Source organism: Ochotona princeps, chromosome 13, assembly GCF_030435755.1.
Source record: "Ochotona princeps isolate mOchPri1 chromosome 13, mOchPri1.hap1, whole genome shotgun sequence".
NCBI classification, from domain to species: domain Eukaryota; kingdom Metazoa; phylum Chordata; class Mammalia; order Lagomorpha; family Ochotonidae; genus Ochotona; species Ochotona princeps.
The window spans coordinates 17536820-17563890 of record NC_080844.1 but is presented as its reverse complement, the minus strand read 5'-3'; the positions used below and the strand labels follow the sequence as shown (position 1 = coordinate 17563890).

Genomic DNA, 27071 nt, shown 5'->3' with positions numbered 1-27071 from the left:
CTTTGTTATTCTTATCTAAAATTTAAACAAGTGTTGTTTTGAACTGGGATCAATGGCTGGATATAATTGGCAATTCACTCGCTATTGACAGGCAGTCAGAGGTTGGAGTTTGTAATTTCCTGTATCTGAATAAGGAGTGAAATTGATGTTATTCTGTAGAAGAGTTGAGTGTTCCTGAGCTGCTTGTCTGTCTGGAGAGGGCATGAGCAAATATAGCCCGGAGTGCTATGAGGGAAGATTCGTATCCTGAAGACCCCTGGCCCATCTATCCAACATAAGCAAGCTCACAGCAGAGAGCATAGTGCCTTAGAACCTCACCGACTTTGTTGTAACTTTTAGTAGACACCCATCACTGAATTACTTATGAAGCAGAATGAAGGCATCCCCACAGCACACGTCCTTTATGTAATATTTCCTAGGTTCAATGGCACTGCAGGTCCAGGATGATTGCAGGGGCTAATTTCTACATTGTGGGCAGAGATCCAGCAGGAATGCCCCACCCAGAGACCAAGAAGGACCTGTATGAACCCACTCATGGGGGCAAGGTGTTAAGCATGGCCCCTGGCCTCACCTCTGTGGAAATCATTCCGTTCCGAGTGGCTGCCTACAACAAAGCCAAAAAAGCCATGGACTTCTATGATCCAGCAAGGTATGTTTTCAGAGGAAAATGCTAGAAATAATGTCTGTACACTTAGAATGATCAGGCAAAATTTTGGCCTTTTGGGGAACTCTCCAGTGCACTTCTACTTGTTCCCAAATGGAGTGAGAATCCCATCATTGTCAACACTAGTTCTTACATGTTACAAAACCCTTGAAGTTATAGCAGAGCCACTTGCATGAAGTAGGCAGTCCAAAAATAGTTCTGTTTCAGCATGTGAGCTTGAACATGTACTGAGTCCCTGGACATATTAAGTGGAAGAGAACCGTAGACACAAGATGAATGAGTCTGCAGTGCACTCACTACTCATGCTGGGCATTACAGAAGTGGGCTGAGAAAGAATTCTGAATCTCTGGCCTCAAGACACTGTTCACGAAGAGGGTAGAGATACAGTAAGCACAGTGGGTAGCGACTATTATTTCCTGAAGATACACTGTATTTGCCATGTTTGAAGATGCAGAGTCATGCAGAAAGAAACAGTTGTCTAAGAACCAATAACTTCCTTCAGGAATCGTTAAGGCACATGTTATTTCCTGTACAATGAGTTCTTTGTTGCTACCCTGTGACAGGCACAACGAGTTTGACTTCATCTCAGGAACTCGCATGAGAAAGCTCGCCAGGGAAGGAGAAAATCCTCCAGACGGCTTCATGGCGCCCAAAGCATGGAAAGTCCTGACAGATTACTACAGGTCCCTGGAGAAGAAAAACTAAGTGCTTTTTGATGTTGCAGTTTCTTTCCAAAGTGCTCTTTGATTACCTTTCTATTTTTGTGATTAGATGCTTTATATACAGTTGCTTCTTAATCACTGATTTTAAAGTTAGTATTTTATAGGGAGGCAAAAATGATCTCTATAAAGACAACTCCAAAATATAAAGTCAATCTGAAGACCGAATCTTAGCAAGTGAAAGCAGTATTGTTACACATTTCAGAATAAAACTAGCTATATTTCTACTTCATTGAGCAGGCAGGGCCCAGATTTCTTAAAAGCTTTTATTGTGTATCATTTACTCGCCAGAAAGTAAAGCATATTTTTCCAGCTTAAATCTTGCCAACCTGCATCAGTAATGAAGTAAATCAGATGGGGCAGCTTTTTCCATGCAATGGACTCTCCTTCTTCCCCTAAAGAAAAAATATCGCCATAAATGAGCTAGGGCTCAAATCAGTATCTTGTTTCTATTTTACCTCATGCTTATATGTAGTCTTATTTGACCAGAGAACCCAAGCGTATGATAATGTGAATTTAATCCTTGTGATCTATGAAGAACGTAACTCCATTTAAATGATGACTTCTAACACTTGTAGAGTATGCTGATGCAAGGATTTGCACAGAAGGGCTCGTAGTCTGGCGATGTTGTGAAAAGTGATTTTTGTTCCTCTTTTGCTGTGCTCACTGTGTTCCACAGAGAGGCTGGGCCTGTCTGACTACACAGCATCAGCTATAACCCAAAATATGTTACACCACCCAACTAGCAAGATGCTAAAACTGGAAAGACTGCAGTAAATGTTGAACATTAACCTTTCACTTGACAGAAAAGCACACTGAGATGCGGAGCCTGCACAGGTGCAGAACACTGTGATAACAGGCAAGGGAGGCATTCTTAGCAGGTTCTCAAGCACAGTGAGCACCCAGGCCGCCCGACTGCACATCTCGATGTCTGTGGACCCTGGACATCACAGAAGCCTGGTCGCATTTCCTCTCAGGCACTTCACAAAGCTTCTCGAACAAAGGGTGCATACAGAGCAGCTTTCTTGGGTAACAAAAGCTCTAGAATATTCTAAACTCCCTTCAGTTTACTGTAGTTGGAAACAAATCCTCAGATTTTTCCAAAGACAAGAGCTGTTTTGAGAACCCCTCTGTTGGATTTATTTCCTTAGAGGCAATCTTTCGTAGTAAATGCACAATTCATTGCTGGCTAGTAATTGTGAAGACACAGCACCTTTTATACATAGATCTCTCTGGAAGAGACCTAGATAGGAAAGAGACAACTGATTTTTTTCATATTCTCACTATTTTTAAGTTGATTTTAAATGATAAACTTCTTTTGGGGATTAATTACTCTCAATGGCCACAGCAACATTCATAGGTACTCAGTGTTGCCTTTTTAAGTGTATTTATTGAAATGACAGGATGTAGTGCCTTAACCAAATGTACTTTACGATTTTTAAAAATCTATTTAAGATTGCCCTTCTGCTGTAGCACATTTATGCAAATGATTGTTTTCTATGTACAACTGATGCCTGTTATTTTAATAAATGTCTGAAAACGGAGGCTGAGTGAGTCTTGAGTGCCTGAAACTGGGTGTGACTGGCCACATGACTACTGAGGGCTTTGTGCTTTCCTATCATTGGAGACAGCCAGCAGCAGCACATCTACAGCCGTGACAGTGCCTTCGTAGGTGTTTTCAAATAGCTCTCGAGATGTCGGGGACCCACAGTGTCAGCCGTCCAATTGCAGTGCCTTTCAGCAGGGACCGGGCTGCTCAGGGGCCTTGGCGGCATTCCTTGCAGGGGCAGATCTCTTCCAGACCCTTATTTCAAGAAATCAAACTGCCATCCAATGCCTCCCTTTCTCTTGAAGGAACACATCGAAGTTTCTCCGAGGTGCTTTACCTGCAGGTTTGGAAGAAGCTGCACTTTTTTCTCCTAACTGTGCTCACCACCTCTGTTAACCTCAGCAGCTGCTACCTTCCCGAGCACCAAGCAAAGACGGCTGTTTTACCTGTACCATTACCTGTACCATCCGGTCTGGCAGCATCCTGTCCTCCTTGGCTCCCTGATCCACTCCAATCTTGAAGGCTTCCTGCAGCTTTTTGTTCCCGATTCTCACCCCAAGTAAAACTGGCCTAAGAACCAACTTCAACCTGCCCTTTGTAGCTCTTCCCACTTTCTTCGCCCCAGACCTTTCTCGGTAGGAAAAAGCAAGGGAGGTAGCGTAGAATATTTAGGTGGTACTGAGGCAGTATGTCAGAATATTTAGGGTTGGGAGAAAAAGGTCCAGGAAAGGCATACTTAAATCACGTGCTTTGATAATGGTGGTGGGCCTTAATTTATCATCACTAATTTTCATTAGGCCATATTCATATCCCCTGTAAAGAATAAACAAGGCTAGGTCACATGAGAATAATAACGTCTTGCTTTTCTGTCCATTTTCCTCTTTCCTATTGGATATCTTTTATATCTAGCACTGATCCTCAACGAAACTTTCCTTATAGCCAGGAAATCAGCCAATTAGCCTGGCACCAGATCAACTATTCTTGTCTAAAGGTTTGTTTGAACAATAGTGCAGTTTTTTCAGTGATACAATTTTCCATTATCTATGAATAGGCATAAAATACCAAAAACTGGGGCTGGCATAGCAGGCTCTTCCTCTACCTGAAGCATCAGCATCCCATATGGGTACCAGTTTGTATCCTTAGCTGCTCCACTTCTGATCCAGTTCCCTGCTAATGGCCTAGGAAAGCAGAAGATGGCCCAAGGATTTGGGCCCCCTCACCCACTTGGAAGACACAGAAGCAGCTCCTGGCTCCCACCTTTGGATCAGACTGGCTCTGGCCATTGTGACTATGAGCCAGCATAAGATCTCTCTCTCTCCTTCTCTCTCTTTCAATTAAAATAAATAAAACTTGGTGTAGCTACTGAAAGAGTAAACATATTTGGTTCTTTGGAGAATATTAACTATTATTGGCCCATTCACAGTATACATCACCAAATGATATGCAAACCTTTTACAATATGCACTCCAAAGGACTATTTTTTGCTTCTACTCTAGTTTTATACAAATGATTAAAAATCAACAGTCACTGGCTAGAGTTTGGGGGTCCTTCTGTGGGTTTTACCTGGGTTTGGACATTTACTTCCAGGACTCTGACTCTTGACTGGACAATGTAAACAGTGTATTTGATACAGTGGAGGAATAAAACCAAGATTATTGAACATTTTCTCCTAGAAAAATAAATCTGAAGCTTTCCCAGTTTCTATCCTAAATGTGACACTTTAGCTTCCCTTTGATCTCATCAACTCCTCATGTCCTTCAAATAAATCCTTTATTGCTTAAGCTAAAACTGGCCGCTTCTGAAGGAATTCTAACTTTAAGTATTCTTTATTCTCTATAACCACGCCCCCTCCCCCCTCTCATCAGCCTGCAGAGGCCTTTGTTTTACTGGATTATAACTGCCATCCTCAATTTGTGTACTTAAGTCACTCTTCAAATTTCTGGTAGCTATGTTAATATTTTTTGAACAGTGTGGTACATCCCACACCATGTCTGATTTTCAGTTTGGGTTGGTTTTAGCTTTGGGACTAAGCTGCCACAGTTCACAGACCTGTAACCTCAATACATGCCGGCCCCAGCAATAACATCTAATGAGTCCACATCAAGTTGCTGCCGGAGTTTTAATCCCACAGGATATTAGATTATTTTCAGTATTTTAGGAGAAGCCCTCCCCCCCCCCCCGGAAAAACAATAATACTATCTTACCTAGTTTCTCTGTCCAGAAGAAAACTATAACATGTCCACAATCCATACAGCTTCTCTAAGAAACATTCTACCAATGAGATGGTACTGCCACTTTTACACAAGTACATGCACAATTTTTAAACCAGTACCATGCCCAAGTTATAGTTACTAAGATTAGGTTACTGTGGTTCATAACCAGCCCAGCATTTAGTAACATGATAGATTCCAGGTCTACCAGCCAATGGAGGACTTAATGACAGAGACCGGGGGGGGGGGGGGGGGGAGAACCAGTAAAGAAGACACGGATTTGATTCAGCTATTGAGTATTTAAATTCCACCTACGACACGCCAGGCTTATCAGAGGCCTTCCAACAGGAAGGCTTTTCTAAAGCTCCATCACACAAGTGAGCCTTTCGTCCTCAATCTCTAGAGCACAGGGTTAGGGGTTATAGAGATGTTTTAAACAAGCAGAATGCTTCAAGACTGTGCCTGTTCAACAGGGCATGTGTATCAGTAGGTAGGAACAGGCATAGTTTGCTAGCAGCTGAGAATAATGCTGCCAGGCACTGTGCTTAGTGCCTTAGATGAGAGTACTTCAACAAGTTCATGAGACATATACATGTTATGAAGAGATTATGCATGGATTTCAAGATTTTTTTTGCAACACACTTTTAATTCCATTTTTCTACAAATCATTTGAAATACCTTCCTGTGCATGATCATATTTAATCCTTTAAGGTGGGTATCGCTATTATCCCATTTTGTAGATGAGAAACAGACTCAAAAAGATACCCAGTCTAAGGGAATACAATTAACAGAACTCAAGCAATCTGATTCTAGAGCCAGGACTCTTCATTGTTTGAGACAATGAATTGTCTTGAATCTTAGAATCCAGCCACATAATTAAAATGCACCCCGAGAGAGAGAGAGAGAGAGAGAGAGAGAGAGATTACATTGACAGTAATAAGTTCTTGAAAATTCTAAGAAACTAAAGTTTCTTCAGCTACTTTACAGCCTTAACATGCTTAGCTGGGTTATGCGTATTGGGAATGGAGCATGGCTCTTACTTCATCTGATGATTAAACCACGCAAATGTGTAGTGTGCTCTGGCGCAGCAAGTTCAGTTACTGTTCCAGGATGCCATATCACCGTACCAGTTTGAGTCCTGGCTGCTCCTCTTCTGACCCAGTTTCCTAACAATGTGCCTAGGAAAACAGTGTTAAGATGCCCAAGTACTTGGAACCCACTACCCACAACAGGAGACATGGAAGTTCAGGCTCCTAGCTTCAGCCTGATCCAGGCCTGGCTGTGTGGCCGTGGTGTAAAGTGAAGCAATAACGGGAAGAATCCTTCCGTTTCTCTCTCTCTGCCTTTCAAGTAATAATAAATCTAAACAAACAAACAAAAAACCAACTTTTTAAAATCCAGGCAAATACAATAACTACCACCCCTACTACTCTGAATTTGAGAAAATGAAAAGTATAAAGGATACGTCACCCCTAATTTTCATGTAACACATTGCCAGGTGAAAATTAAATGATTACTGAAGTTCACATTAAAGACAGAATGAACAGAATTCTAGAATTTCCATCTGAAGACAAAAATCATCCAAATACAAGCTCTACAAACTTAAAATACCCCAGAAAATTTGAAGTAACTTGAAAAAGACCAAGGATTAAAAGATGAAAAAATAATGTAGGACCCTTTTATTACACATTTATAAAATAAGTCTAATAATGTTATTAAAAATGGGACAATTTTTTTTATTTTTGGTATCTTGTATTTTGCATTCCATTTTTCATTATCTTCAAATATTTTGTATACTTGTTATCCAAATTACTCTGCAATCTCTATGCACCATTCAAAGTATAAGCGAACAGTAAACTATCCAATAAGTTCTCATGAAAGACATCAGAGAAGTTAGTCCAGTGACTCATGAATAAAGATTGAAGATTTCAAAGAAATGCAACAAAAACAAGAACATGAGGCATGGTTTAATCTTTCTGATGATTCAGAAGGCATCACAGGATTGTGTGGTGCCATTTTCTTCCCGATGGGTTTAAGTGCCTGGAACAAAACACTGATAGGAAAATTTTGAAAAAATTTTCTTTCATATGTGTGTGCTTCACATAACATCAAATGACTCCAGATACAATATGAGGACTTTGAGGTGTATGCCTGTTCTTAACTAGGGCACTCCTGATAATAAGAAAACTAAAAATTCTAATTACAAAATGAGTATTTTTTTTAACACATTTAGTAACAGTTACTTGTTTTAAACTCATTTTTTCCTGATTAAAGAACATGTAACTTTAAAACAACATTTGAAAAACATGGTTACAACAGAACTCTGTTACATTAAATGAGGAAAGGAAAATTACACACCTGTACTGAAGGACACTGAAGTTTCTCAAACCCATTTCGATCAACTCAAAACTTTCAACAAAGTCTATTCATCAATGTGCTTGCAGAAAGAAGTGAACTCTGTTGATTACAGGACTGCCTAACAACCATTCAGTGCTCACCACTGAACAAGTACTGATTATCCTGACAACTGCAGCAGAGAAATACCCAAACGAGAAAGGCTGAAACACCACCTGGCAACGGCTGAATCACTGTACCTTTTAGACACGGCATTAAACCTGTTTTGCTATATACTATGTGGTACTTTTGGATTCAGTAGCTGGGGTAAAAAAAAGTTTCTGTATTCAAACATATCTACAGAATGTTGATATAAAATGTGTGGATATATACATTTAATACATACACACTCACACTCACTCACACACACTCACACATCTGGGAACCAGCACCTCTAATCACATACCCACTTCTCACGAGACCCAATGAATCATTTATTACTTTAAGACCAGCTTAGATTCTATAAGGCTGTGACAACATATGGCTAAAGAGGTCAGACACAAGCACCCACACGCAGGCTGGATCAAACCGTTCCTCCTCATGATTCTGACAAGTGGGAATACCGTTTATACAACAGCTGCATCTCAATAACTTAGAATTCAAAGTATAAAATCACACACTGAACTCCCTCACTGCTCACAGGGCACTCTTTCCACTCCATTTCTACCACCTGGTACGCGGGCACATCAAACCAGACCACTGAACTTACAACGATCTTTGCTCTTAATCCAAACAGACATGTGTTAAAACATTCTGAAACGCCGCATCCTTTGATTTCTTCATCTTCTCAACTGCCCGATGCAGGTCCTGCTGTTGCACAGGCCGGATTTCATCTTCATCATGGCTACAATGCGAGCAAAACAACCAAATATTCATATACCTTTAGAATACGTCACGCAAAAATATTTAACAAGATTAAAGAAAGATGTATCTGGTAAAAAAACAAATTTGTTTTCAACTGTATAAAAGGTTCTAGCGATAAGGTCGTTCCCAAAGATAACAACTAACAGCTCCATGCAGATTCTTCCAGGAATTACCTACAAACACACTAGTCCACACAGATTTGAGAAAGCAATGACTGCTAACCAGTGGTAAGGTAAAATGTTAGCTAAAATCAAACACTTTATAGCAAGCATAAACACATGAAATATTGCTGTACCAAAAAAATGTTAAACAGTTTAAAGGTATCAATTTATCCAAATGAGTAGGGTCAATAATAAAGAAATTAAAATGTATTCCCATGAAAATTAGAATGAAAAAATAGTCTTCTTATGTATATACTCATTTACACGCTTAGCTTTCATGAATTTTTTCCTCTTACAAAAACCCAACTAACCCACGTCTTCCCTGTTTCAATGAGAAAAATAAAATTCATCATTTTATGCCTCCTTGGTAATTCATAGACATACAGAGAAAAAGATTCAGGGAAAACATTTTAATAACCTAAGCTATCAGCCAGACTTTTCATATGGAAACATAACCTTCTCAGGGTTGTGGGGCATTAGGAAAGCAGGTCTTCACTTATTACTCTACTGACTCAGCTGTGACTCCTGCAAAGCGCCTCAGCACGCGTGCTGAACGAGCACCAACAGGGCAGACTCCATGCAATCTTTCCAACACCAAAAAACAAAAAGTCAAAATAAATAAATAAATAAATAAAATAAAATAAAATAAAATAAAATAAAAAACAAAAAAACAAAAAACCATTTTGTGGCGAAGCTTGCCAGAGAACACTCTGTAAATAAACGACTACCTCAGGTGAACACCATAGGAATAAAAACCTCAGATAAGAGAGGGAGGCTGAGAAACAAAGGGGTAAACTTAAACACAACATCCCAAAGCACACTGGATGACTCACAGTAACAGGAGGCTAATATTCCATAAAGGAATTTAGTGTAACACTAGGTCAGGGCAAGTGGACTTTGGGAAATTTCCTTAAGCGACCAGGTTCCCTGAGGCTGAATCATTCCAGACCTCTGGCATCTTTGCTGCAAGGAGGCTGGTAGTAAGGTTCAGCTTCAGCACAGTCTGAAACCAGTGTCAAGCAAAATCCGCAGTGAAAACAGTAGTTTTAGTACTTACATGACTGCTAACGAGCAGAAGCCTAGCCCTCACCACCCTGCTGCCCCTACACGTCCATGGCAAGAGCAACCTAGGAGTGCAGGACAACCCTTAGTGCCTAACAGAAATCGGCAAGCCCACGTTGCTGTCAGCTCTATCGGGAGAAATTCAGAATTTTTGTTCATGGTTGGTTCTTCCTCATGACTCTTCTCCATTTATTTTCAGAATTTTCTAGTGGAAAAATGGCACAATAACATGTGTGGGGTAGAGTGGAATACCTGCTAATTTAAACTCATCTTTTCTTCTACAAGTCAGGATTTGCTATTATGAATCCAAATAAAAGGAACTAATCTACAAGCTCTAAAAAGTTTTAACAAATATTGTAGATCACTCTAAGAAATCATATCTGAGTAGACCTACCTTTCTTCTGATGTGGAATTAACATATTCCCTGACACAGAGGAGTGCGGCATCCCGACACATCTCTTTCAGGTCACTTCCTGAAAACCCATCAGTTGCCTGGGCAACTTCTAACAGGTCTACATGTCTATCCACCTGAAACAAACAGGAAACATGCTTAACAAACAAAATACATATTATATTACAAATGATTCCTCAAATATGTCTTAAAGCTGTACATACTGTATAGCAGAGAAGAGAAGAATCAAATAGTATTTCCAATCTATACAAGGTTTTAAAATCATAAAAGCCTAAAAAATTGGGCCTGGTGTGATAGCCTTGTAGCTAAAGTCCTCAACTTGAACGTGCCAGGATCCCATATGGGCAACGGTTCTAATCCCAGCAGCCCTACTTACCAGCCAGTTCCCTGCCTGTGGCCTGGGAAAGCATCCTCGGCCCAAAGCCTTGGGACCGTGCACCTGCATGGGAGACCTGGAAGAGCCGCCTGACTCCTGGCTTTGGATTGGCTCAGCTCTGGCAGTTGCGGCAACTTGGGGAGTGAATCATCAGACGGAAGATTTTCCTCTCTCTCTCTCCTCCTCTCTGTACGTCTGACTTTCCAATAAAAATAAATAAATCCTTAAAAAAATAAAAGCCTAGGAAATTGTAATTTGTTTTTCAGTATCTGTTATCATTACTGAGACAGAAATTAAATCTTACTCGTTACATTGTGACACAATGGGGAAAAACAGACACTTAAGAAAAAAGAGACACTTAAACACTGCTGGATTCATTTTGGTACCTCTCAGGGAAGGAATGAAGTTGACTCTGCTAGAAAATATTTAATATACTTAGCAAAAAACCTGCATTTTTGAGTCCAGAGCCTATTACTAACAAAATCTACTCTGCAGTATTACTACCTCAATACTAATTTAGCACCTATTTACTCTCCAACCTAAGCTTGGTATCAAACGAATTAAGAGAGTGTTCTAACAAAACTTATACAGGCCTGGAATAACGTAACTCTCACACTAAACTTACGCATAGATTAGCAAAGGAAATGAGCAAATAAAAAAGTATTTATGATCTTACCTGCTAAATGATTCAATGTGTTCTAAATTCCACCCTAAATGCCTCTTAATATTTTAATATTTATTTCATTGCTAAGGTTACAAATAAAAACTCAGGAGATAACCATCCGGCCTAAGAATAAACTGGCATGAGCCATTTGGCAACAGCTCATTAGTTTACCATATTACCATTTCTAGAAAGAGTGAAATGACATCCATAAAAAGCTATTCAAAGTTGTATTTTTATAGTAATGAAAGATCAGATTTAACCCAAATGTCCCTCAACATGGCATTGATTAAACAAATCACAGTATAATGATACAATGGAATTTTATACAATATATGGAGGGGGAATGGTATAAATAAACTACATGCCAATGTGAAAAAAACCTCAAAAGTAAGTGACAAAAAGAATGGCTACATCATAGAGCTTACTTAGAAAAAGGAGAGAATAACAATGTTGTATATTGCTTGTATTGGCATAATGCCAACATTAAGGAATACAGAAGAAAAACAGGGAGGGCATCATTTGAAACATGTATTTAAACTTAAAAAGGGGAGAAAATCCATCTTTACAAAAATATATGTATTTTCTACCAGATAACACTGAAATGTCAGAGTACTTTAATCTGTAGACACATTCTACAGATATTCAGTCCTTTAAAAACCTAGGCAGATTATACTCAGTTCAAAAATACCACAGCTATTCAGTTACACGAGCAGCCAAGAGTTTTATAGTAATTTATAAAGTAAAAATCACTTTATAAACATAAACAAACTTACAAATACCTATAGTATCAGAGAGAATTTTAATTTTCTACTTACATTTTCATTTTTCAAGATAAGTTTCAGAATTGCTTCTCTTTGTTTAAGAGCCTAAAAACAGGAAAATATCTGGTTAAGATTTCTTTGAAAAAATATGGGGAGATTGGAGTGGGTCAATTGGTTTTCTATTATTTCTTCAATGAGAGTACCTACAGAAATGACAGAAACTCTTAGAGGCGTCAGGCGAGGGTTAGCCCTGAGACTCAGCGACAGCGGTTTTCCGGCCCTGGACTTGGGATTCTCTATCCCAAGTTCCTGGCACCATGTCTGGGAGACAACATGTCCTCCACGATCCTGAGTACATGATATATGACTGTAACACCCGTGACGCACATCTGCCTTTATATGAGCTCTCAATCTTCGTTCACTGCTTCCTTCACTTAGGAGACTTATGAAAACCCCCTCACCATCAGACTGTTCATAAGTCACTAAAAGAGGTGGCAACTATACACCTTAAATTCTTCCATTTCAGAAATTCACTTATTACCAGTGAATTGTTCACTAAATGCAAGAAGTTTTACATAGTGTTAAGAATATATTTGTTGACATGTCTTTAGGCTTTTCTCGCCAGGAATGCTGCATATTATTAAAACCATACTTACCTCCTTTTCAGGAATACCTTATATAGTCACATGCAGTAAATACAAATGCTTTTAGAAATTATTCTTGAGTTTATACTTATTCCCACCACCACTTACAAAACAGAGCTAATTACAATGAATATCAAACTGCATGAAAACACAAGACAACAGTCCCTACTGCTCCTGTAATTTAGGTGTGTCCAGCAGGAATGTTAATTTGGTATGTTATGTGAACGCCAGTAACCAATTTGATAACAAGCATTTAACTTATGCAGGAGTTTCATGTTAACGTTAAGGAAATGATTTAAATATATTGCTATAAACAGCATATGACTTGTGTTACATACATATATATAACTGATTTATACAAGAATAAATTTGCCCTATAATGAATGTATTTAGGGCAGGATGAAAGAGGGGTTATGAAATCTATTTCTGTTAATGGTAAACAAATGTATAACAAATTTGATCACAACTCATTTTGGTAACTTACAACCTTGATAATTCCTTATGGCAGCTTATTCTACTTTATGTCAAAAACTTCAGCTGTCTATTGTACTACAATTCCTCATTGAAAAAAAACAAAATGTTTAATGCAAATCACACTAAGTTCATCTGAACCCAGCAGCAGTCCATGTTCCTCGTCTCTTGGTGCATTATCTGATGAGCCACACATTACAATACTGCTTCACACCTGGCCCTTGTTCATTACGACAGGAAAGCATCTCTGTTTCACTTGCCCCTGAAACTCCTGCCATCCTTCAAGGCCCGGCTGGATTCTGTGAACTCTACTGATGCCCGCCCCCCAGAGTCACTAACTTTCATCGTCATCACAGGCGCAGTTCCTTAAACAGCTCTTTGTAAACATACTTCACATGATTTATTCGTGAGCCTACCGCCCCTGCATCAGGATCCTTGGAAGCAGGGGCCTTTGTCCCACTCTCCAGCAGGTGTGAGACACACTGATGCTCAGTATGAATCATACCAAATATATTTTGTACTCCCTTTATTAAAATTTTCTTCATTCCTTTCAAGAGTGGCTAAGTTGAGCATAGCCTCAGAGAGATCAGAGGTCAGAGCTCTAACAAGCACAGGACAGCAGTAATTCCATAGAGGCCACAGCGGGGCATCTTTAGGAGACATGTTCACAGTAAGTTGGACAAACGGTTTTTAACCAAAGATTATAGACAGAGTTACGGTATTGTACTTCAAAACCTGAAAGAAATGATAAACTACATTTCTCTAAATGACTATAAATGCAACACACTGATTGCACAGAACATATGTCCCATGAAAGTTGGCTTTAGTCCTTAAAGGCACACAAAATTTCAGATCTGAGGAATCTGCACAAAAATTATAGAGAATCAACTTCTGACTAATAACTTGAGGTTACTTAACTGACAGTAACAAAATTCTGGAAAAAAGGATCACTGGCTAAATAATCACACACTTAGCTCCTGGAATCATTAATCACGACAGTGGGAAGTACTGATCAGATTTGGAAAATTTTCTACATCTTGCCAATTTTATGCAATGTTACTCTCAAATTATAATTCAGATTTTCTTATGTTATCTTCTTCCCTGGTTGAATTGCTACATCCTAAAGTAAATTACAATCCTAGCTGGGCAAACCTGAAATAATTATAAAGTTGGAAGAGGAGCAAATACAATGTTTTTAGAATTTAAAAAAAAAAAAAAAAAGGAAAAGAATGTAGAGAACAAAAGAAAAAAATATTGTTTCCTGCCCCATTCCTGCCTGTCTGTAATAAATCCTATAAAACCAAACAGTTCCTTCTTTAAAACAGTGGAGAACCATTAAAAAGGTGAATTTGTCACTGTTCCTCATTATCAAACAAGAACACCTACAGGCTGGTTGATATGAAATCTCGTGGGCATTCTTCTCATTATAGCCGAATCAAGGTCCTGAGGACGGTTAGTAGCTCCCATCACTATGACCTAAGTATACAAAGGAAACATAAGGTATTAATCCACCAATAGTATCCCTTGAAATCAATATTTCTAGGATTTAGAATATGAAAAGATTAAATGCGTCTTACAACCATTGAAAAGAAACCTGACCTTCATACAACATTATCAAACATTTATAGATAAGACAATGTAATTCTAAATAGCTAAAAAGCACAACTAGAAAGACTAATATATTTCACTTTTAGAAACTAAAATATGTAACATTCAGTTACTAATACCTTTACTGAATAATTATAAGAATTTTCTTTAAATTACTGCATTTTGTTTTGTTTTTTAAAGATTTTTTTTTTTTAATTGAAAAGTCAGATATACAGATAGGAGGAGAGATAGAGAGGAAGATCTTTTGTCAGATGGCTCACACCCCAAGTGGCCACAATGGCCGGTGCCGAGTTGAGCCAAAGCCAGGAGCCCAGAGCCTCCTCTGAGTCTCCCACGTGGGTGCAGGGTCCCAAAGCTTTGGACCGTCCTCGACTGCTTTCCCAGGCCACAAGCAGGGAGCTGACTGGCAAGTAGGGTCACCAGGACATGAGCTAGCACCCATATGGGATCCTGGCGCGTGTAAGACAAAGACTTTAGCCACTAGACTACCACGCCAGGCCCAAAACTACTGTATTTTGCAAGAGATGGGTGCTCATGTGTCAAAGCTAAGCCTCCTCAGTGGCTCAGTCAGAGCAGTGGACAGCATATCCAGGTGCACATGGAGGAGTGGCAGTACATTGGAGCCTGCATAAGACATTTGGTACCAGAACAGAGGACAGAACAAATTGATCAACTAGCCCAGCCAAGCATTGGCAGTGATAATCTGGGCAATTGGTGACTCTAAGGTACACTACGTCAGCCAGTGGATTCTGAAGAGATTTCATCGTGTTTGGAGTGGTAGGACTGACAGCAATTCAAAACAGTTGAACTACTGAAACCATATGAGCAGTGCCCTCGGAGCATGCCCCATGTTGGGGACCTGGGATAGTTGGGGGGTGGGTGGGTGTGGCTTCTCCCTTTGTCTCTTCCCCCACCAGATTGAGGAAGGAAAGGAGAATGTGGAAGTAATGGTCTTACCCATTTACCCACTTTCCCGTGTAGCCCTTGATCCTTTGAGCCCTAATCAACTATGTAAAAATCATCAAAATAAATTTTTAAAAATGAAAAAAAAAAAAAAAAGAGAGAGAGAGACGGTTGCTCAATGGATGCATGTTAAAAGGTATGTCATTTGGCTGGTCAGAAAATAGAGGCTATCCAGAGGCTAAGAACTAAATGAAACTGAAAACCCAAAGAACAAAACTGAAAATTGAGCTGGCTTTCTCTCTGGAGGCCTATCGAGATAACTGAGACATACTTTTAAGGTCTTGCAGGGGAAAGTTCAAGCCAGAGAGCATCTTGTGTAAAGAGCAGATCCCTGCAGGAAGGCACATGTCACACAATAGGGAAAAGTGACTGAGTTTCAGCAACTAATGAACATGCTAAAATGAAGTAAGTGACATTAAGAACAAAGACTCTAAGGAATTATGGCAGCAATCAAAAGTAACTGTCGGACCCAGTGTGGTGGCCTAGTGGCTGAAGTCCTCACCTTGCAAGCCCTGGGATCGTATACGGGCACTGGTTCACGCCCTGGCTGCTCCCCTTCCCATCCAGCCCCTGCTTGTGGCCTGGGAGAGCAGCTGAGGATGGTCCAAAGCCTTGGGACCCTGCACCCACGTGGGAGACCCGGAAGAGGCTCCTGGCTTCAGATCAGCTCAGCTCTGGCCGTTGCGGCCACTTGCGGAGTGAACCAGCGGATGGAGGATTTTTCTCTCTGTCTCTCCTCTCTGTAAACCCAACTTTCCAATTAAAAAAATAAACAAATCTTTTTTGAAAATAAAAGAAAATAACCATCAAGCAAACAGAAAGAATACTGAAAGAATCATGTACCAAATATCCTCAGAACTAGCCACTTCCGCTCGCTTGGCTCAGTGCTTCTGAGAATTCCTGGAAAAGGCTTTACTCTTTTCTGGTTTTTGCATCTGTCTCAGACACTCAGGCCATAAGTTGGTGTTCTGTTACACAGCACATCTTCAAACTGGATGAAATTTATACAAATGATATCCTTTTCATTCTCCATGACTTAATGGTAAGTATGCAAGTTATGAAAAAAAAACAAAAACAAAAAGCAATCTCACACAACAATGTAACAAGCAGCCCACCCCCTTCTCCATAGCGGTACCTGGCAGCTGTGATCCGTGTCCAGTCCATCCCAGAGACTCATAAACTGAGCTTTCATCATGGCTGTAGCTTCATGGTCAGAACTGGAACGGTTTCTTAGAAAGGAGTCTAGAAGGCCAATAATTTCAGAAGTTAATAACAAACCATCCACTTCATATAACTGTGTGCAATTTCATCAAAAACTGACCACTTGGCAAGAGATTACGAGAGGGTTAATTATGACTTTTCAGGTATTATTCTATTTTATAAGAGCCGTAGAGTAAATTATTAGCAAAACACAACTCACAATCTTTTGTTTTTCTTAAAAATGCATGCATGCTCGCATATACATGACAAGCAAAAGATCTGGTGCGGAGAGGCTGGAAAAGGGTCGGAAGAAAGCCTTAAAGAAAACCTACATGCCTTGCCTCTCCCTTTACCGGCCATCTGAACACTACGTGTTTTTCATTATGGTGTTACATGCTTTTCCCCCACATACTTACCAGATAATAAACAAAAACAACATGCGAAAATGCCCAACCCACAATTAACTGGAAAAATCTAGGACAGAAAACAATTAAAAATGCACATGCGAGCATGCACATATAGATTATGTATGGCATGCATGGCAAAAAGCCTTAGGAATATATCAAAATGATAACAACTCTTGTTACCTCTCAGAGATGGACTTAAACACAATGTTAATGCTCCAATGTAGTTCCAATTTCATATAATCTGCCCCATAATTGAACTAATTTACTTTGGAGGCAAAAGTTTAGAATATTTGTAACGTGCTTTTTTTCTGAACTATTTATTTGAAAGGCAGACATTTTGCTTTTCTAAAGATTTATGTAATCCTTTTTGAAAGGCAGAATTAGAGAAAGAGAGTCAAAAAGAAAAGGCTCCTCCATGCGCTTGTTCACTACCTAAACAGGTGTAACTGAGCCCATTCAGAGCCAGGGCCCTCCTCCAGCTCTCCTCTGTGGGCACAGGACCCCAGGCACTTGGACCATGCGCCCCTGCTTTCAGAGGCCATAAACGGGGAGCCAGATGGGAAGTGGAGCAGCTGAGATTTGAACCAGTACTCACATGAAATCCTTGCACTTGGAGGTAGAGGATTTACCTATTGATCCACAGCACAGGCCCCTAATTTGCTTACTTTTTGAGAAATTTTAACAATTCACCTGACCTCCATTTATTATCTATATCACTAAGAAGTAGTTTTGACAAGATGACTGAACGAAATAATATGAAAAATTTAAAATGCCAAATAAGTATAAATAAGTATTTAATAATTATATCAGCAATGAATGATTAGTGTTCTCTCCAAGTACATGATTAAGACACTAGAGTAAAGGTAAAATACTATCATATGATTCAATGATGGTGCTTCTAAGTATTTTCCCAACTATGTGCTGGAAGTACTCAAAATGGAAGAAGACACACACAAGTATTAACAAATTTGAATAAAACATTTTAAGTAGCTCGTACACATCTGAGAAATGGTGCTAATAATAACTGGATGCCATATGTTAAAAAGAAAAGTAGATCTAGAACAAACCGTGCACCTCTCCCAAAAATAAACCCAAAATACATTATATATCTAAATTCAAAATGCAAAACTATTAAACTTCTAGAAAGTCACATTAGAGATGACCTTGGTTTCAATGATGAGTTTCCACATACAACACCAAAAACATGAGTCCTCAAGAAAAAAATCAAAAACTTTTATAAATACTGCTCTGCAGAAATCATTGTCCAAAAAGGGGGGGGGGGGAAAGAAGAAAGAAAGAAAGCGCTATTTGGAAAAGACATACCTATATTTGGATAAAAGACTTATACCCAGGGGCTTGCACCATGACAAAGTAAGCTAAGCCTCCGCCTGCACTGCCGGCATCCCATGTGGGATGCTCCACTCCTGATCCAGCTCCCTGCTATGGGCCGGGAAAGCAGCAGAGGATTGCTCAAGTCCTCCGGCCTCTGTACCCATGGAGGAGACCCAGAGGAAGCTCCTGGCTGCAGACTGGCTCAGTGCTAGCCTTTGTGGCTTTGAGGGGAGGGAAACAGCAAATGGAAGACTCTCTGTCTCTCCTTTGCTCTATAACTCTGCCTTTCAAACCAAAATAAGTAAATCTTACAAACAAAATTCACCTATAAGAAGCTTAAAAAAAAAAAAAAGACAAGAACTTGCATCCAAAATATAACAAAAAAAACCTTAAAATTCAGCAACGTAACAAACAACCCAATTTAAAAGTGGGCAAAAAATATGAGCAGACATTTTACCAAAGAAGTAATCTACATAGCAAACAAGCATATTAAGATGCAGGTTTATCTTTTATTAATAAGGGTTAATAAATACTTAAAATTAAATCTGGTTATCTCAATATCACTTTAAAAATGGCTCTTTCAAATGGTCACACAGGACACACACCATACCTATTTCGTCTATAAAGATGATGGATGGCTGCAGCTTTATGGCAAGGGAGAAAACAGCAGCCGCCAACTTCTGAGACTCTCCGTACCACTTGTCGGTCAGGGTTGAGGGCTGAAGGTTAATGAAGCGGCAGCCTGCTTCTTTGGCTGTGGCCTTGGCGATCAGCGTTTTACCACAGCCCGGAGGGCCATAGAGAAGCACACCTGGAAATGAACAGTATGTCATTAATACCTTTAAGATAATAATAGCTGCTTAGTTTATCTGAAAATCAATAATACTAATTCTGCACATATATTTTTCCTAACATCCACCTGTGTTTTAACGATGCTTCTTTTAGGAGAAGGTAATAAAGAGAAAAGATGCTATGTTCTTCAATGTCACTCAGGACATGCATTTGGGGGTTGCAGCACCATCATGCCCCTTCCTTTCATAAAATGCATAATTACAATCTAAATTCACTGCTAGAGTGATTACTCACTCTAACTATTCATTAAACTTACACACATATTAATGTTAAGTAAGATTTATGGTCTCTCACCTCACACATCATCAGTCAATCTAACAACAGTATTTAAGGTAGCATCTTTTATATCTTTTGCTTTAAAATATCTATAGTATTAATAAATATGAAGGGTGATTTGGCAAATCAATGTGAGGCAAAGGCTTTATTACTTTTGCAAGCTTGTTAACTAGTTCCTTGAGCTTAATCAAATACTTTAGCAACCAATTTTATAAACAATGTTTTGTTCTTTGTTTTACAGAGGGGCCGGCACTGTGGTGTACAGGGTGAAGCCGCCACTTGCAATGCTAACATCCTGTGGGGTTACCTGTTCACATCCCTGCCCTTCCACTTCCAGCGGCCCGGGAAAAGCCTCCGTCACCCTCACCTGTGTGGGAAATCGGAATGAAGCTCCTGACTTCGGCATGGCCCAGTCCTGGCCATTGGTGGCCATCTGGAGAGTGAACCAGATGGTTTAAATCCCCTTCTAAGATGGTTTTGATTGGTAAGTAATGCATAAAAGAGCTTTAATTTGAAGAAGTACTTATGAGCAACATGCAAATTTGAGACAATACTTAAGAATACAATTATAAGCATCTTACTTTCATCTCTACATTTTTCTCTTTTTTTTTAAGATTTATTTCTCTCTATTGGAAGGGTAGATTTTTACAAACAGGAGAGACAGAGAGATCTTTCATCACTGAATCACTCTCCTAATGGCCACAGTGGCAAAGCTGAGCTGAACTGAAGCCAGGAGCCACTGCACCTGCCCTTCATTTCTACATTTTCAAAGTGACTGTTAGTTACAAATTAGGAAATTTCCATTTAAATAATTGTGTTGCATTTCCACTTCATTATTTCCTATATCGAATCACTGTACTTTAAAGATAATTAATATCACTAGCAGGAAAATAAATTACTAGAGTTGTGAAATAAATATATGTCTTAATTTGAAAATGAATGGGAAAGCTCATATTTTAATTTTGGATTTTTAACTTTCTAGATTCTATTTTGCTTTGAAGTAATAAAAATTACTTTGACAAAGGGAATTATTTTAACAGGTAACCCCAGGGAAAGGAATTTATCTGTATTTCAGAAGCTGAGGGAGTGATGAATTAGAAGTGGACATTAGGGCACAGGGCATGTTAGGTCACAGCTTGGGATGCCCACATCACAGGTAGGAATCCCTGGTTCTAGTCCAGTTATCCTCTATCCCCAGTAGAGCTCCCCACCAACAGACCTGAAAACAACAGGTTATGGCCTGCTCCCTCGGGCACCCACCACCCAGACAGCAGCCCCCGAGCTCCTTGCTTCATCTCGGACCTGGTCTCGCCCCAGCTACTGCTGGCTTTTGGGTAGTAAAACAGGGTATGGAGACTCTCTGTCTCCCAATCCTTCTGTCACATTTAAACACACAAATAAATCTTAACCCAAAAATAAAGCACAAAACAGATCACTGGATTTCAGCATTCTTTCAAAACAGGATTTCACAAAAGCCAGCTCTATAAAGGCAAAATGTTTTAATGTATTTATAGACAATGTCTGAGTCAAATATAAATTTTTACCATACCCTTTGGAGGCTGCAGAAGTCTAGAGTTCTCAAATAAATGCTTCTTTTTGATAGGTAAGATGACTGTATCCTTCAGATCCGTAATGACATCATCTAGACCTGCTATATCACTCCAAGTAACCTGGGAAAAGTATTAATAAACTGCTATAACATTGGACAAAGAAATTTGTCAATCAACTTCCTATCATTAAAAAACAGATCCCTAGGTTAAAGACTCAAAGATCTTTGATAGATCTATCAGGGTCTGACAAATTCAATTAGTTCCATTTATGAGGAAAAAATAAGCACCCTGCCACACAAAAGGATTAAGAACGAATTTAGCTTTCGCTAACAGGGATCACCATGAATGTTACTTCATACAGGCTATCTTTAAACACAATAGGAATCAATTTTAGAAAAAGGTCTATAACCAACAAAGCGGACTTTTGAGCTTTATCTCTCAAAAGTAAAATTACATTTATTAGTAATTAGGGTTTACATATTTTCAAAATGGAGAAAGAAAAAACTTCCGACTCATCTTTTAAATTTTTGGTGGATAAACTAATTAAAAGAGATTTAAAGGAATAATCAACAGAGCTTTAAGTTGGCACAGTAAGTAGAATGGAGATGGGAAACTACTTTTTAACATATTTATTTTCTTTACAACTAAACAATACAAAGAAAACAGAAAAGAAAGGAAGGCAGAAACCAGCAACCAAATTTGAAAAAGAACTCACAACACGTATTGTGGCAACAAGTTGTCCATTGGTATAGCTACTCAGATGTGTAAATTCATAAATCAAATTCAAATGGAGGCTTTAGTATAGAATGTATATATGTCTCTGTTACATATACAGGTATTAAATAATTCTGTAGACTACATGTTAGATTGGAGATGGGAATACCATACTTCATACTACTTCTAGCAATATAATAATATTAAATCATCTAGTATATTTATAGCTGTTACAGAAATTCATTTTGGAACTCTGAGCTTATATAGTATGATCTTCAAAAGAAAATTCTTATGAACAGGTATCGCCATCCTGTCTTCAGGCTAGACTCAAAGAGGAAATCATCTCGGAATTTAGTTTTTGGGAAGATCCTACCACTCCCCAACAAAAGCAGTTCACTGTGCTTAACTGTTAAGGAAAATAGTAAGGTTTTCAATGATCAGCTGGTTTGGTAGACGCAAGTGTGCTTCCAGGCCAGAAACTGCTTGCGCGCTCACACAACTTGATGCAATGATAAACCACATTCTGCATTATTCCACTTGGAGAGAAGTCATGAAACCTTTGACCTGGTTTTGTCTATACTTCAGCCCTTGCCCTGTTGCCTCTGCTGATTTTGCCTTGCACCTGTCCGGTGTATATACTCCCCTGAGCAGGACTATATGCTGAGTCCTTGATTCTTCTAGAATAATCATTGAATCTGGTTCTTCAAGACCACTGACACAGAATCACCACACAAAGTAGTTTTAAGATTAAAGCTACGCACATGCATGTTGAGAGGGTCTACTAGATGAGCAGCAATACTCATTTCATATTCTGAAAGCTTCACATTTTTCACCCCAATCTGCTTCATTAATTTTTCTGCCTAGAAAGAAAGAAAAGAACAAGCAACATCCTTCCATTTGATATTTAGATACTGGCAGTTCAAAACAAATACAATCTACAACCTAAATAATGAAGAATAGACATACAAGAATTTCCAGGGATATTCTAGGTCCCTTAATGCTGTTCCCCTTTGTGAGCAATTAGGTAAAGAAAAGATTCTAAGCTCATTCGTTTTTGAATATACTTCCATAAATGTGAACACATTCCATAAGTGTTCTATAGGCAATATTCTAGAACAGTGGTTTTCGACCAGAGGTATTTTGCCCAGGGAGTCATTTCATAATATCTGAAATACTTTTGGTTGTGACACCTGTGCCTGTCATCAGGGACATGTTACACATTCAATGAGGCAGAAGAAAGCTCCCTTTTCCAAGTCCTAAACTGTCAATAACACCCTATCTTTTCTCTATTGTCAGTTCTCCCAAATAGTTTTTTTTTTTAACCAATTTATTTGAAAGGCAAAACATAAGAAAAAATTTTACATCCACTGGTTCACTCCCTAAATGCCTGCAACAGCTGGGTCTGGGCTAAATTGAAGAAAGGAGCCAAAAATACCATGCACCTTGTTCTCCCTCGTGGGTGGCAAGAACCAAGTACCTGGGTCATCATCTGTTGCTTCCCAGGTTGCACTAGCAGGAAGCTGGACCCAAAGCGGAGGCAGGACTCAATCCCTGGCACACTTACTGGCACCACACACAACACTGGCCACAAGATACACTCTACGCTGCAACTGCCTCTTGCTTGAAATAACAGCTTTTGTTTTTATCTGGAATTTTCCAAAAAAGAATAATCAGCTACATTGTTTAGTTTTCAGACACAGAAGTCCTATCTTGTCAACTTCACTGATGGTCTCTCTTCTGAAATAGAAGCCCCTTTTAACAACGGCTTCTTCTGGGCCCAGTGGCGTGGCCTAGCAGCTAAAGTCCTCACCTTGAACGCCCCGGGATCCCATATGGGCCCCGGTTCTAATCCCGGCAGCTCCACTTCCCATCCAGCTCCCTGCTTGTGGCCTGGGAAGGCAGTCGAGGACAGCCCAATGCATTGGGACACTGCAACCCCGCGTGGGAGACCCAGAAGAGGTTCCTGGCACAGCACCGGCCATTATGCTCACTTGGGGAGTGAATCATCGGATGGAAGATCTTCCTCTCTATATGTATGTTACTGACACTGAATTTAAGTCTTCTACTGTTTTATAAATTTTTCGATGAATGTGTTGTATATTTTGTTTGTTAATTATTTTATACTTTTGATGCTACCACAAATTGTACCCTTAAAATGCATTTTCAGGCCCAGTGTAGTGGCCTAGCGACTAAAGTCCTTGCCTTAAACACACCAGGATCCCATATGGACACCCTGCTTCCCACCCAGCTCCCTGCTTGTGGCCTGGGAAAGCATTCGAGGACAGCCCAAAGCCTAGGGACCCTGCACCTGCATGGGAGATCCAGAAGAGGCTCTGAGCTCCAGATTGTTATGAATATTGATAACATAATCTAGAACTAGAGATTACTATGTATAATCAATTCCAGGGAATAAATTCAAAACTGTCCAAGCTGCTTTTCAGATACTTCCTATATTCTTTACTAAACTGGTTTTTACTTCTTACTGATTGAAGAGCTATGCAAAAGCAATTTATTTGTGTCACTATTTCCTATACTAGCCTATGGCATTCTGAAAGATCAAAATTTATTCCTCTTTTTACCTCAGCATCAAGCATTTACTAGGAACTCAACAAATGTTTACCGAGTGAATTAATATCACAACACATTAGGTTAAATGAACAAATTGCCCTTAAATAGCAGGATAAACCTTAAGATTCTGTTAAGGCTTTTATTTTTTGAGGATGAATAGAAACCAAGCAAAAAAATTATCCCAATAAAGCAATGAGCACAAGAGGCACCAGTGGAAAAAAGAAAAAAAAATTAATTTGTTAGTAATCAACAACTTATCATAGCAATTTCCTAGATTTTCCTCTAGTCCGTAAATCTAACACTGACAGCTTTTCACAGTCACAGTCTCCTTTGTTTATAAGCCGACAAAATTTTAATGAGGAAGCTCACCACAAGTTAAATGACTTAAAAAATGAATATATTAAGAAATAATTAAATGTGTGGGTGAACACATTGTGATACAGGTCTCGTGGAGCTTCTCATCGATTTTTGACTATCACATTCTTAGGTTAGGGTGGAAATATGTGTAGCCACAGAACACATGACTTCAAGAACATTTCAACCGTACCTGTTTCTGAGCCTCTACTTTTTGCTTCCTCGTCGGATCAATTGCATCTACCATCCACTTAATAGTAAAGTACGTCACTGCACCAAATATCGTCAAGCGGAAAATTAAGCCAACAACTTCATTCCGACTCAAGGGGCGAGAAAAGGCTTCAGCATGTACCATCTTGACTGTTAACCTTTAAACACAAACAAAAATTACTGAGTAATAACAAAATCATTAAATTGAGAAACTGGCAAAGTAACTTAAACTAACTTCTGGCCAAATTCAAATATGACCTGTCTTTAAAAAAAGTATCTCATTTTAAAAAGTTATCTTAAAAAGACTCATTTATTTATTTTTTTATTTGAAAGGCAGAGTTTCAGAGAAAAGAGAAGGAGAGACACAGAGATACTCTATCCACTGGCTCACTCCTCAAATAGCCACGATGGCAGGATATGGATCAATCTGAAGCTAGGAGCCAGGAGCTGCTTCCATGTCTCCCACAAGCATGCTGGGGAAGGACTCAGGCCATCCTCCACTGCCTTCCCAGTTGCATGAACAGGGAGCTGGATCAGAAGTGGAGCAGCTAGGGCCCAGTGCGATAGCCTACTGACTAAAGTCCTTGGCTTGACCATGCCGGGATCCCATTTGGGTGCCGATTCTAATCCTGGCAGCCCTGCTTCCCATCCAGCTCTCTGCTTGTAGCCTGGGAAAGCAGTAGAGGATGGCCCAAAGCCTTAGGACCCTGCACTTGAGGGGAGACCCAGAAGAGCTCCTGGCTCCTGGCTTCGGATCAGCGTTGCCGAGGCCGTTACAGTCACTTGCAGAATGAAATCATAGCATGGAAGATCTTCCTCTTGGTCTCTTCTCCTCTCTCTATGTATCTGCCTTTCCAATAAAAATAAATAAATCTTTGAAAAAAAAGTAGAGTAGCCAGAATCCTGGCAATGCATAGCAGAGATGGCCTGCATGCCACAGTGCCAGCTCCAAGAAAAGAATATTTAAATGTTAACAAGTACATTTAGGTACATTAAAAACTGGTATTTAGTAGAAGTAATATTTCCATTTGAAAAATACAGTAAACATCTTCAAGTGTTTCTTCTAAAAATTAGTTTTAAATAACTGTTTCAGAAAGTCTTGAAAACCAACAGATGCAACACAAATGCAACTGACAACAAGAAGCCTGAGAATGAAATATTTTACTAATTTAAGAGTGAGAGTTTCTTCTATTAATGTAATGTAATTTTTAAGAGTGAAATCCAGGGGGCTGACATGATAACATAGAATGTCAGGTCACGACCAGCACCGCTGGCATCCATATGGATGCCTGGTCCTGTCCCCGGAGCTACACTTCCGATCCAGCTCTCTGCCTGGAAAACCTAAGTGCTTGAGTCTCTGTAATTACATGGGAGACCAGGAAGAAGCTTCTGGTTCCTGGCTTCAGTCAGCCCCAGCCCTGGTGCTGCAGTCATTTGAAGAGTGAACCAACAGATAGAAGATTTCTGTCTTTCCCCATCACTCTCTGTAACTCTGCCTTCCAAAAACACACTTAAAGGTAAAATTCAAACTGTGAATTGATGCTTTCTTCCTAACTACCCTGAAAGGTCTTCAAAGTCTTAAATTGAAACATGCCATTTTCTGAATAACTGACATTAAATTTTTGTAGCCAGCCTATTACTTCCACAAATTCAACTAAATAGAAAACAACAGAACTTCAAAAAATAGAATCAACATGGGGCCCAGCACACTAGTCTGTCTACTGGCTAAAGTCCTTGCCTTGAATGCTCTGGGATCTCATGTGGGCAGCCAGTTCTAAAACTGGTAGCCCACTTCTCATCCCTGCTTGTGGCCTGGGAAAGCAGTAGAGTGTGGCCCAAGGCCTTGGGAACTCTGCACCCACATGGGAGACCCGGAAGTAGCTCCTGGCTCCTGGCTTCATATCGGCTCAGCTGTGGCCACTGCGGCTGCTTGGGGAGTGGGTTCAATGGATGGAAGATCTTCCTCTCTGTCTCTTTTCCTCTCCATTTATCTGACTTTCCAATAAAAATCAGTTTTTTTAAATACTGAATCAACAAAACAACCACAAGAATGCAGCACTCATCCAAGAAACAAACAAAAATAGGA

General features: G+C 39.5%; 2 protein-coding genes across 6 annotated transcripts in view; one reads left to right on the top strand and one right to left on the bottom strand.

Annotated features, from left to right (window-relative positions):
- PAPSS2 (3'-phosphoadenosine 5'-phosphosulfate synthase 2) overlaps positions 1-1502 on the top strand; it is a 72000-nt gene extending 70498 nt beyond the window's left edge. For both annotated transcript variants that reach the window (XM_058671955.1, XM_058671954.1), the window contains 2 exons: positions 420-649; positions 1228-1502. In XM_058671955.1, the coding sequence (XP_058527938.1) occupies positions 420-649; positions 1228-1369 (372 nt within the window). In that variant the 3' untranslated portion in view covers positions 1370-1502. The remainder of the gene's footprint in view (positions 1-419; positions 650-1227) is intronic.
- A 5116-nt stretch (positions 1503-6618) lies between these two features.
- The window catches only part of ATAD1 (ATPase family AAA domain containing 1), a 42325-nt gene continuing 21872 nt past the window's right edge, over positions 6619-27071 (bottom strand). For all 4 annotated transcript variants that reach the window (XM_058671168.1, XM_004583381.3, XM_012926435.2 and 1 more), the window contains 9 exons: positions 24969-25143; positions 22615-22713; positions 21139-21259; positions 19072-19272; positions 16658-16764; positions 14338-14427; positions 11891-11941; positions 10018-10151; positions 6619-8380 (listed from right to left, as the gene is read on the bottom strand). In XM_058671168.1, coding sequence (XP_058527151.1) covers positions 8260-8380; positions 10018-10151; positions 11891-11941; positions 14338-14427; positions 16658-16764; positions 19072-19272; positions 21139-21259; positions 22615-22713; positions 24969-25130 — 1086 coding nt within the window. In that variant the 5' untranslated portion in view covers positions 25131-25143 and the 3' untranslated portion in view covers positions 6619-8259. The remainder of the gene's footprint in view (positions 8381-10017; positions 10152-11890; positions 11942-14337; positions 14428-16657; positions 16765-19071; positions 19273-21138; positions 21260-22614; positions 22714-24968; positions 25144-27071) is intronic.